Source organism: Salvia splendens, chromosome 1, assembly GCF_004379255.2.
Source record: "Salvia splendens isolate huo1 chromosome 1, SspV2, whole genome shotgun sequence".
Classification (NCBI taxonomy): Eukaryota; Viridiplantae; Streptophyta; class Magnoliopsida; order Lamiales; family Lamiaceae; genus Salvia; species Salvia splendens.
The window spans coordinates 7,497,356-7,509,952 of NC_056032.1; the positions used below are offsets into that span (position 1 = coordinate 7,497,356).

At 39.1% G+C, this 12,597-nt stretch overlaps 1 protein-coding gene across 1 annotated transcript; it reads right to left on the minus strand.

The window, feature by feature from the left end:
* Positions 1 to 455: 455 nt before the first annotated feature.
* Positions 456 to 3,326, minus strand: LOC121795014 (cyclin-A1-4-like). The gene is made up of 9 exons (XM_042193444.1): positions 3,010 to 3,326; positions 2,126 to 2,504; positions 1,913 to 2,049; positions 1,728 to 1,820; positions 1,506 to 1,639; positions 1,260 to 1,412; positions 999 to 1,182; positions 780 to 914; positions 456 to 694 (listed from the first exon to the last, which is right to left on the minus strand). The coding sequence occupies exons 1-9, from the start codon at positions 3,211 to 3,213 to the stop codon at positions 623 to 625; spliced, it is 1,491 nt and encodes a 496-aa protein (XP_042049378.1). The 5' UTR covers positions 3,214 to 3,326; the 3' UTR covers positions 456 to 622.
* Positions 3,327 to 12,597: the final 9,271 nt, after the last annotated feature.

A 12,597-nucleotide genomic window follows, 5' to 3' on the forward strand; every position in this document is an offset into this window, starting at 1 on the left:
AGGACCACATCACATAACACATTGCAGGCCGATTTGATTGAAGAAGTGTGGGCACGTAGGGGAGGTGATGGCGCAGTGTAAACATGTTAGTGATTTGTACTAGATTAAATGTAGCGGGTAATTTTAATTTAATTTTAATTTTAATTTTAATTCTACTTCATATAGTCGTGTTCTTCTAATTACGTATAGCCCGATAAATTTGTTCATAATTACTTGAAACATTATAAAATGAAAGTTGATTATAGAATTTGGGGGCTATTGGAGGTGTCCACTATAGTGGCGGACACAAAATTTTGGAGATATGGACAACAAAACTGGGGCTATGGACAAAAACTGGGGCGGAGCTATTGGGCGTGTCCGTCTTATAGTGGACACTCTAAGAGGCAATGTGCTGCTGCTAAGTAATTTCCGTCCATGTTTGTTTTAAAATGTATAGTTACTAAATAAATGATAAATAATGCAATGGCCATCATTTTTACTCCAATTTGCTAGAACTCAATGTTTTTATATAAAACCCAATATCAGAATACAACAACATTTAGAAAGCTAAAAAGAACTAATCTATACATGAAATGTTAGGCTAAAACTGAGCTACACAACAGCAAGATTGCAACTGATGAGACTAGCTGCTCACATTCTGAAAGTATTCTGTTGGTATTGATGGAGGGCAGTATTTCTTTGCAACAAATTTGTACTGTTTCAAAAAAAACCATTGTTAATTTCACCAACATTGGAAAAAAAACAGTAGATATCCATTAATGCAAGAAATCTGATCTCACCTTTTGCTGGCAGTACTTCTCCCTAATTGCTGGCAGGCTTGAATTGCTACTGTTGCAGCAAAAACCGTGCAGCGCCAACACGCAATCGCGTAGCTCAAAGGGTTGGTAGAGCGTGTAATGCCGCAAGGTAGCGTTCTGCATTGATACAACACGAATTAAGAACACAGCAATGTATTTGTTTCTTGAAGCATGTCTGCATTTCTCAGAACTCAAACATACCCATGGCTTCTTAGCAGGGAGGAGAATGTATCTGGCCAAGAAAATCGATGAAGCTGCTATCAACGATGGGGCGAAGCTCAACATGCTGTACTCTAACAGAGACAGCTCCGCAACATAGTTAGCCATGCACTCCAGTTGCAACAGTGGAGCCTCGTTTACCCCTTGAGCAACCCGGACGAACCTCCTACACATACATTCGAGTAATACTAAATGTTACTATCTTATTCTTCTAGCCATCATAGGTGCAAAAATGTGATTTACCTCAAGAAACATTTAGCTGTTGGCGCTGTCATTTCAAATTTCAAGTAATTCAAGACTGCAGATTCCATTTGCAGAACCTCTTCCTTAACATATGTGTTATCTGTTATGTAGCAGAACTCCTCCACCTGAGGTGCACAAATCTCTTCATATTTTCTGCAAAGACACACAATCATATAATTAAAACTCGAGCAATTCAGTGCACAACTCTCTTCATACAGTAAATGGTAAGACATGACAAGGGCTTACGAGGCAATCATCATGCAAGTTACACCGAGCAGCTGTAATCTTTGTCTGTCCATGACATTACCGGAGAGATAACGGTCTATATAGTTCACAGTCAGATACAACGTGTCAGGAACTAGTCTGTATTCCTCAGATACCTGTGGTTCCAAGAATTTTTTCAAGAAATGAATACTTTCACAAACTGGAACAGCAAACTTCAGCTACATAGTAAACTGAAAATCGAACCTCAATGAGCCAATCAACAAGAATTGATCGCATGCTAGGATTTATATCCTTCTGCACCCTCTCCATGAAGCTAGCAGAAGGCCTTTTCTTTGCCTAACAAATTCAAATAGATAAGCAACTGCCATTGATTAAATAACAAACTCAAACTAAGTTAAACAGGAGATGTCTGAGCAATCTCTAACTACCTCAGATGCTCTCAAGTGCTTGTATATATCACAAGCAATGGTTGCACAGAGCTGTGGGTCTTCGAGATTATCATCAACGTTGACAATCTTGCCACCGGCTTCCAATGCTGCTAGCTCGTCCCGCTTGCATACAACCCCTGCAAAAATAACACCTTTAGCAAAAGATGGCTAGCAATCAATGATCAAGAAAATTCACAAGATCAAATCACAAACCTCCAATATCCATGGGTTCTGAAATGCAGAGCATGTTTGAAGCCTTTCTCTCAATGGAATCCACTTCAGTTGGATCATTATTGTCCACATACTCGACATCGGGGCTTTTCAAAGAATCACAAGTGGACATGGAATCATCCATTGAAACAGAGAATGAGTCTGATTTGTCAGGAGACAAATTCATGCTGTATGTAACAGAGGCAGCACCAGCCTCGAGAATGGCTACATTGCTCTTCGTTGAAGACGATGATCTACCTGCAGCAACCGAGCTCTGTTTGACAGAATTGGTTGCTGCAGGATGAAAAACCCCAGAGAAGCTTCCATTGGAGGAAACAGAAGATCCCTTCTTTATGCTCACAATTTTGGTGGCACATGGCACCTACATATGTCAAGATTCAATCGAATTAGTCCATGAAAACAGTGAAAATCCAAGAAACGAATTAGTCTCATGAAAGGAAACAACTCTAACATAGTACTCCTTTTCCTTTTATAAAATCAAGAACAGTAGTATTTCAATAGTGTGAGTAAAAAAGGAATGGTGCATCGTTTTATTTAAAGTCTTGACACTTTACCACATAGAAAGTAAAATCTCAAAACCGAACTTCAAATTTGAAATTAATCCAACTTCCGATGCTTCTTGAATCGAAATATTCAAATAAGAGAAAAAAAATCTTGAATCAATCCAAGAAAACACAAAAAAAAGTAATAATTTCCCCCAAGAAAGCATGCACGTACCATCCAACAATGGTGGCGATATTAAATTGGAAAACCCCTAATTGTGGAAAACCTAAATAAAATCAAACAAAAACAATAACGCCAAAAATCACCCAGCCACATTGCGACGTAAAATCAAACAAGTGAACTGATAAGTCGACTGCACGTACAATTTTGGACGATTCGGGTGCAGAAACCCGCCCCGAATTCAAGGAACCGGACCCAACCCTCTGATTAGTGACATTCGCAAGCGCCGGTCGCTTCTTGGCGGCGGAGGCCGACGAAGCCGGCTTCCCAGTATTGTCCGAAGCAGAAGCGTGGCGCTTCGCCAGAGACGACGTCGTGGATCTCCTCACTCCCGCCGCACTCGCCATTGACCCCTAAAAAAACGAGTGTTTTTCGAATTTCACAACAAAATCGTGACTTTTCTCAATTGCTGAGAAAGATTAAACGCGAATGGATTGAGAATGTGAGGAAGAAGAGAATAAATGGTTGCTTTCGAGCGGGGAAAAGGTGGGTTGGGGTCCGATTTGAATTGAGGTTTGATCTGGGCCGTCGGATCAGGTTCGGGTATTCGTTGGGAGCGGACAGCGGTGGGCCCCACCGTGGAGCTGTATTTTCGAATTTGCAATGGCCATAGGGTGACTGGGCGGTGAGTGAAGGAGCTTAGGTGTTGGGGTGTGATTGGGCGGTGAGGTCACGGGAATGTGGGTTTAGTGTGGGGTGTTGAGTTTGAATTTGAAATTTGTTGTAATATGCATTGGGAAAGTAGTTTTTTTCCCCTTTTGGCAGCGAGTCCAAGTCATCAAAATGCAAGGTGACAAATAAAATTTGTTAGATTTTGCAAAGTGAAATTTCAATTTCGAAATCACCAATTTGGTCGAGATTTGATTGTTCCTATGAAATTAAACCTTGATTACTTCAGAAAGTAGTAAATTTCATATAATGATTTGCCCATAGTCTGAATTCGTAGTCACATATGATTATGTAGGGAAACAAATTTGTCAATATAAGAAACACTATTACCTTTAGAGATTTACAATTTTATTTTATGCGTTACTTGAGTTTTAAATTTATTTTTTCTCCCAAATTTCATCGGAATTTCAAATATTGGGATATTCACTACACTAGGCTACAAATGTTCATGATTTTTATAACTAAATTTTAAATTCTTGAGCAATAGCAAATTTTGGACCAAAATTTGAAATTTTAGGTTTGCAATTAGTGTAGTGCATAAATTAGCAAATCATGCAATTGTTAAATCGCTTCATAGAGTGTTTAAGCGTCACTCAAGCAGATTCTCTACATGGCTTGATTCAAATTTTTTTATTAATCCGAACAACATTTTTTTATAAATAAGAATGTAACCTACTTTGGTTATTGCATATAATGAGTGTTCAGGCGTCGCTCAATAAGATTATGACACATAGGCCAATTATATTTTTTTAACTATAATAATGTAATATTGATTTTAATTACGTAAGTTTTCATTTATTTCAACTATGAAGTTTTTGTGGTTTTGATTAAGTTTTATTTTATTTATTAGTGAATTAGTAATTTAATAAAGTATAAATTAAAAATGTGAAGTAAGTGGAACCCCTAAATAGTGTACGTGGATTGTTTATAATGTTCAAGTTGTAGGTGTGAAATTATAATACTGAAAAATATTTATAAAACTCGCTAATAAGGCTATCCACAATGGCGCCTAGCGCACCGCCTAGCCGAGCGCCGGCGCTAGGCGGTCGCTAGGCGAACCATTGCAGCTTCCGAAAACCGCCGAGCGGTTTTTCGGAATTAAAAATCGCCTAGCACTAGGCGGTCGACGTGCGCTGGGCGATCCGCTCGGCGCCATTGCAGCGTCGGGATCGCCCAACGGTTTTTTTGTTTTTTTTTTTAAAATTTTCGAGACACTATATATACGCGATTTGCACTTCATTTTCATTCGCACCACTTGTATTAACGAGTACTCTCTCTATCTTAATTTCTATACAAGATCAACACCGAGAAGATGAGTAACGCGGGTGATGGTAGTGGAGTACGGAGTGGGGTACCTCACGATGAAGCCGGCCTCCTCCAAGCACATGCCGACATGCGCCAAACGGAAGCTCATATTCGACTCCAAAAGGATTTAATTGAAGAGTTATGGGCGCGGAGGACTGCTCGGAGTTAGTTTTTTTTATTTATGTAATTTTGTAAAATGTACTTTTTTTTAATGTAATTTTTATTATTAATGTACTTTTTTAAAATTTTAGTACTTTTTTTAATTTATTGTACTTTTTTAATTTATTGTACTTTTTTTAAAATTAAAATAGTATTATTAGTGTTTCCCGTATATGTCTCGTAAATTAAATTCCGTATATTGTGTTATTAGTGATGTGGCTATTGATGTGGCTGGGCTATTTATGATATGACTAGGCTATGGCTGGGCTATTTCTGATGTGGTAGGAGGGTTTTTAGTATTGATGATGTGGCAGGAGGAGTTTGTGGCTGGGCTATGGCTGGGCTATTACTGGGCTATCACCACTGTGGATACCCTAATAGATGTGATTATTACTTTATTTGTCCATCATTAGAAGTCTCATTCCTTAGTGGCACGAATTTTAAGAAATGTTAATAAAAGTGGGTCAAATATTGAAGTAATTCTCATTATAAAAATGGGAGTTGGAGTAGTTCTCATTATAAAAATGCCCTGATACACGCTTGAAATGTGTAAAATAAATATTGGTGATGGTTCTTATTTATGTTTGATTTTGGAATCTTCAAAGCTGAATGAAATATAATTATTAATATTCAAATTGAATGCTGACCTTTTTGTAATGTATTTACTTTTTTTTTTGGGGGGGGGGGGGGGGATATTGTTTCTTATGGAAGCATAGTTAAATGATTTAATTGATTGTGACTGAAGTTATTTTTATTATTATTATAGGGGACGAATAATTTAGTACTCCTAGATATTTAATTGTTTATCGTAACGGCTACAATGAGTCCAAGAATAATATAATTAAGAGAGTTTTGATTGTTTTATTTTACTTCTCATATGTTAAGACTTAAGAGAAACATGTAGTCGTTTTTCGAAGATATGCAGTGACTGAAGTTATTTTTATTATTATTATAGGGGACGAATAATTTAGTACTCCTAGATATTTAATTGCTTATCGTAACGGCTACAATGAGTCCAAGAATAATATAAATAAGAGAGTTTTGATTGTTTTACTTTAGTTCTCATATGTTAAGACTTAAGACAAACATGTAGTCGTTTTTCGAAGATATGAGCATCTCCAAGGGAAAAGGGTAAATGGAAAGGTAAAGAGAAATAACAACTATATTTACCTCTTCTTGATAAAATTTCATAGTCCAATGGAAAAAAGGTATTTGGGGAGATATTATACCTTCTTTCATTTTGAGAATGTATCTTTACCTCTTTTTGGAAGAAAGAGTAAAAAGTTAGTTATTTTTATTTGTCTTCTTATTTTACCTTCTTTTCTTGGAGTCCATTACTTTTTAAAAATGTATAATTACCTTTTTGAGAAGGCAAATGAGAAATATAACTTCTCAATTTACCTTTTCCCTTTGAAGATGCTCTTAGATGCCATCGGTCTAATATAAATAGTACTCCCTCCGTCCCGGACTACTCAAACGTTTCCTTTTCGGCATGGAGATTAAAGAATGAGTGATAGACAAAGTCAAATATTACGGCTGTAGGTGATAATTTTTACTAAAAATGGAAAGAGTGCAAATAACTTGTGACGCTCAGAAAGAAAATAAGTGCAAGTAGTCCGGGACGGAGGGAGTAGTAATTTACAAAAACTACTCCGTAATACGGAGTATTCAACAATATTATTACTCCTATAAATTTATCAGAATGAAAAAAAAACATCTTTAATTTGATAAATGCTTGACTCCTTAGAAGTATAATTGTAATCATCCTTATATAGTAGGCTTACGTATAGAGAGAATATGCAAAATTGAAAATTCAAATTCAAACTTCACTACTGAATGGTACATTTGCTAATTCGTCACCGTTGGAGAAGTAATCTATAATAAATGCACTAATCACGACGAGCCAAATTTAATTTTAAGCAACATATATAGTACTATATCATAGGGCACGATGAGCTTATTCTCAAATCTAATTTATTTTTCCGTGTTCAATTTTTTTTTCTTTTTATGTATTGTTACTCAATCTTCTAATTATTTTTTTAGAAGACAGGCTCAAATTATTACAAAATGGTGTCCAATGGAGTAAAAAAGCTAGAACAAATAAAAAAAAGTCCTCAAAGTAAAAGTAAAAGTAAAGAAAGCACCACAAAAATCAACATGCTAAGCACAACCTATCAACCACCTCAAGAAAAGCAAGTCCAAAAGAAAAGAGAATTGTCACTTCAGTTATGTCCCAAAAAGCTTCTAACTTTAGGTAATTAAGTCTCTGCATTCTTGTCCGAACGAATAAGGAAAATTTGGATACCAACACCCTAAGCTTTACTCCAAGCCTCTAAAGAATTACTACTACTTTTTTCTATGCACTCCAATTTGGTTTAATCTTTTTGAAAATTACTTTATTCCCGAACCACCAGATTAACTAAGAGAATCAGAGATCACATAGAAGAGAGCCTCAAAACTCCTGAACGGTGTGTCTATACATAGATATTGGATCTTTGAGCATGCAAATTGTGAGATTCTAACAATTGCATCCAAAATACCCAAGTTACTATAAAATCTTCAATTAAAAATGATGTGGTCTATTGTTTCAAGTTCTTCCCTACACAAGCCGAAAGCTCATCTTCGACTGCAGTCTGCAGGGAAGCCAAATCTAAAGAGTCTCTGCCGAGTGTTTAGCCCGCTCTGCAAAACAAACCAAACTAAAAGTTATGCACACAGTTGGATCACTTTTCTCCATGCCAAACTTTCCTTGAGAGAATTGGTTCTTCTCATGTCCTACGAGTAATCTGCAAGTGTTAAAGTATAATCTCGCAATCATCACACACCGTTGGATACAGTGAGCTAAAATCAAAGGCCATGAATAACTCGATGGCTTCCATCATTCTCAACAGCTGGAGTTATTGGCAACCGTTTTAACTGACTAAACTAACATCTGAGAGGGAGCCGTTGGAGGATGAAGGGACTGATATAAAGCTGACAAAGGCCGCATCTGGAGAAGTTAATCAGCTACATCGATATTCAAGAAAAGAGTCTCCAAACTATCACTTGATTAGTTCTTGGTTTAGAATTAGATTAGAGGTGTTGAGTTCTTGGAGCGAGTTCTTGAGCGATTGTAAATCTCTGCATACTTCTAAAAAAATAGTGAATCATTTTGCCTTTGGCCGTGGATGTAGATCTTACGATCGAACCACGTAAAATCCTTTGTGTTCTTTTCTTATTGCTTGATTGTTGCTATCGTCGATCTTTGCTCTTTTTCTATAACAAGTGGCGCCGTCTGTGGGAAAAGAAGGAGGAAAGATTGGTTGATTTTGCTGTGTGTTTCTTGCACATCAAGCGCTTGAAGAAATGGCTACTACAAGATTTGAAACTGAGAAATTCTCCGGCAAGAATGATTTCGGATTATGGTGCATTAAGATGCGCGCGTTGTTGGTGCAGCAAGGTCTTGGAGATGCCATCAAGGATGATGCTGGAAAGGCAGCGGTTGAAGGCGCTCAAGATGATAAAGCTATGGCCAAGAAAGAAGAGCTAAATGAAAAGGCTCATAGTGTGATCATACTATGCTTGGCTGACAACGTGTTGAGAGAAGTGTCCAAGGAGACGACTGCAGCAGGGGTTTGGAAGAAACTGGAGTCCCTCTACATGACAAAGTCATTAGCCAATAGGCTATTCATGAAGCAAAGGCTGTATTCTTTCAAGATTAATGAAGATAAGAGCCTTGCAGAGCAGCTGGATGAGTTCAACAAGTCAATGGACGATTTGGAGAACATTGATGTGAAGCTTGAAGATGAAGACAAGGCCATCATCCTGCTGAGTGCCCTTCCAAAGGCATTTGATCATTTGAGGGATGCCATGTTGTATGGCAGGGAGAAGACCATTACTCTGGAAGAGGTGCAGTGTGCTCTCAAATCTAAAGAGCTAAGAAAGTCCAATGCAGGCCAAGAAGTAGGGAATCAGGCTCTGAATGTGAAGGGGTTCAAAGAGAAGAAGAAGAAGTTCACTCAGTACCAGAAACCCCATTATCAGAAGCAGATTGATATCCCAGTGAAAGAAAATAGAAGCTGCCATTATTGCAAGAAACCCGGGCATCTCAAAAGGGATTGCCACTCATGGAAGAGGAAACAAAATGAAGAAAAAGCTACCCAAAACCAGGCTGATCTTGCATAGGATACGGATTTACCCTAGATCATGAATGTGGTGAGTGGTGGGATAGAGGTTTCTTGGATAATGGACTCTGGATGCAGCTTCCATATTTGTTCCAACAAGGCTTGGTTTGAGAACCTATCTGAGGCAACCGGGTCAGTAATGTTGGGGAATGATCAGATGTGCTACGTCAAAGGCATTGGAGACATCAGATTGAGAGCTCATGACGGATCAACAAAGCTGCTTACTCAAGTCAGGTACATTCCTGAGATTAAGAGGAATTTAATTTCACTTGGCATGCTTGAATCTAGAGGCTTCAAATTTTCTTCTGAGAAAGGCTATATGAATGTCTCACTTAATGGGAAAATCTTGCTGATTGCTGAGAGAAGAAATAGTTTATACTATCTAGTAGCAGAAACTGTTGTTGCTTCAGTAAATCTTGCAGAGAACTCTGATATGGACCTATGGCACAAAAGGCTAGGCCATATTGGAGAGAGTGGGATGAGAGAACTGATCAAGAAAGGGGTTATTCTAGCTGGTAAAGATCAGGGGTTCAAGAAATGTGAACACTGTGCTCTGGGAAAAAGCAAGAAGCTACCATACATGGCTGGAAAGCACACCTCCAAATCACCTCTTGATTATGCACATTGTGATCTATGGGGTCCAGCTCAGCCTGCTTCTATGGGAGGAGGCAGATATTTCATGTCAATAATAGATGATTATAGCAGAAAAGTCTGGATATACATCTTAAAGCAGAAGTCACAGGCGTTTGAAAAATTCAGAGAATGGTGCACAGAGATGAGGCTGAAGAAATCCACCACTCTCAAATGCTTGAGGACTGATAACGGGCTGGAATTCTTATCTGAGGAATTTGAGTCTTTCTGCAAGTCAAGTGGTATACAAAGGCATAGGACAGTCCCGGCTAACCCACAACAAAACGGAGTTGCTGAGAGAATGAACCGGACCCTCCTTGATAGAGTCAGATGTATGCTTCTGTCATCCGGCATGCCAAAGGTGTTCTGGGGGGAGGCAGTGTGTACTGCTGCAGTGCTGATTAACAGTTCTCCATCATCGGCTATAGGGAATGAAATCCCAGATGTCAGGTGGTACGGTGGAGATAGAGATTACAATCAGTTCAAGGTGTTCGGTTGTAGAGCATATGCCCACTGCAAGCAGGGAAAGCTTGATGCAAGGGCTCAAAAATGTGTGATGGTTGGGTACCAACGTGGAGTGAAAGGGTACAGGCTGTGGTGCACTGAAGAGGGGAACAAGAAGATAATTGTGAGCCGAGATGTGGTCTTTCATGAGCATCACATGCCATTCTTAAAGACTGAGGATCAGATGGGTGAAGGAATTTCTATTGATCAGGAAGTTCAGTATGGCCAGCCACCACCCAATGATCCAGATGATCAGAATGGAGGTGGAGCTTCAAGTTCCCATGAAGCTTCAAGTCCCAGCAACCCCAGCAACATGATCAGATTGATGTTGGCCAGAGATCACATATTATAGCCAGGGACAGAAACAGAAGAGAGATCAGAAAACCAGCCAGGTTCAGTGATTATGAGATGAGTTTTTTTGCTCTCTGTGTTGCTGAGGTATTGGAGTGCTCAGAGCCATCCACCTATGCTGAAGCTATGTCCAGTAAGGAGAAGGAGAAATGGCTTGCAGCCATGAGGGAAGAGATCCAGTCACTACTCAAAAACCATACTTGGATTTTGGTGAAAAATCCAGGGACCCAAAAGCTTATTAGCTGTAAATGGATCTTCAAGATAAAGATTCAAGTTGGTGAAGTTGAGAGTGTCAGATTCAAGGCACGACTTGTTGCTAGAGGATTCACTCAAGAAGAGGGAATTGATTATAATGATGTATTCTCTCCGGTTGTTAAACACAGTTCCATCAGGATATTGCTTGCTCTTGTTGCAAAGTATGATTGGGAGTTACACCAACTCGATGTCAAAACGGCCTTCTTGCATGGTGAACTTGAAGAAACAATATATATGCATCAACCCGAGGGGTTCATGGAGGCTGGGAATGAAGACAAAGTGTGCTTGCTCAAAAGAAGTTTGTATGGATTGAAGCAAAGCAGTAGGCAGTGGTATCTCAAGTTTGATGAGCATATGATGAGTATTGGATTCAGAAAATCACAGTATGATAGTTGTGTTTACATAAGAGAAATGAATGGTGTGCCAATTGCTTTTTTACTTTTGTATGTTGATGATATGCTTGTGGCAGGAGCAGATCTGAGAGTGATTAAGAGAATCAAGGCTGAACTGGAATCCAAGTTTGAAATGAAGGATCTTGGGAATGCAAGGAGAATCCTTGGCATGGATATACTGAGGGATAGGTCAAAGAGAGAGCTCAGGTTGTTGCAGAGAGATTATATCCAGAGAGTTTTGAAGAAATTTCAGGCTGATGGCTTCAAACCTGTCTCTACACCATTGGCTGCTCACTTTAAGTTGAGCATGGATCAGAAACCAAAAGATGACTCAGAGAGGAAAGAGCTGAGCATGATACCTTATGCAAACATCATAGGAAGCATAATGTACACGATGTTATGCACAAGACCAGATTTGGCTCAGGCTATAAGTGTTACTAGCTGATTTATGTCAAACCATGGGAGAGAGCATTGGATAGCATTGAAGTGGTTGCCCAGATACTTGAGAGGTGCTTCAAATTATGGCCTGCTATACAAGGCAGATGCTAAGGATCAAGGTGGAGCACTGGTGGGGTTTTGCGATTCTGATTATGCCTCAAATAGAGATAATAGGAGATCTCAAACTGGATATGTGTTCAACCTATATGGCACTGCTATAAGCTGGAAATCTGGATTACAACATGTGGTTGCTCTATCTACCACGGAAGCCGAGTACATTGCAATGACAGAGGCTGTGAAAGAAGCAATATGGCTAAAGGGAATCCTAGAAGATTTTGGAGAGAAGCAAGACACAGTGGAGATAAACTGTGATAGCAGCAGCGCATTATGCCTTGCCAAGCACCAAGTGTTTCACGAAAGAAGTAAGCACATAGATGTGCGGATGCAAGGGATGAAATTCAGAGGGGTGAAGTCAAGATGGTGAAGATATCTACTGAGCATAATGCGGCTGACATGTTAACTAAGCCGCTGCCAGCCATGAAGTTTAAATACTGCGTGGGGCTGGTAGGACTTGTGGACTGATGAGTTTGAGGTTTTGTCAGAGGATTTTGATTCATTGTTGATCTTGAGATTAAGGTGGAGTTTGTTAAAGTATAATCTCGCAATCATCACACACCGTTGGATACAGTGAGCTAAAATCAAAGGCCATGAATAACTCGATGGCTTCCATCATTCTCAACAGCTGGAGTTATTGGCAACCGTTTTAACTGACTAAACTAACATCCGAGAGGGAGCCGTTGGAGGATGAAGGGACTGATATAAAGCTGACAAAGGCCGCATCTGGAGAAGTTAATCAGCTACTTCG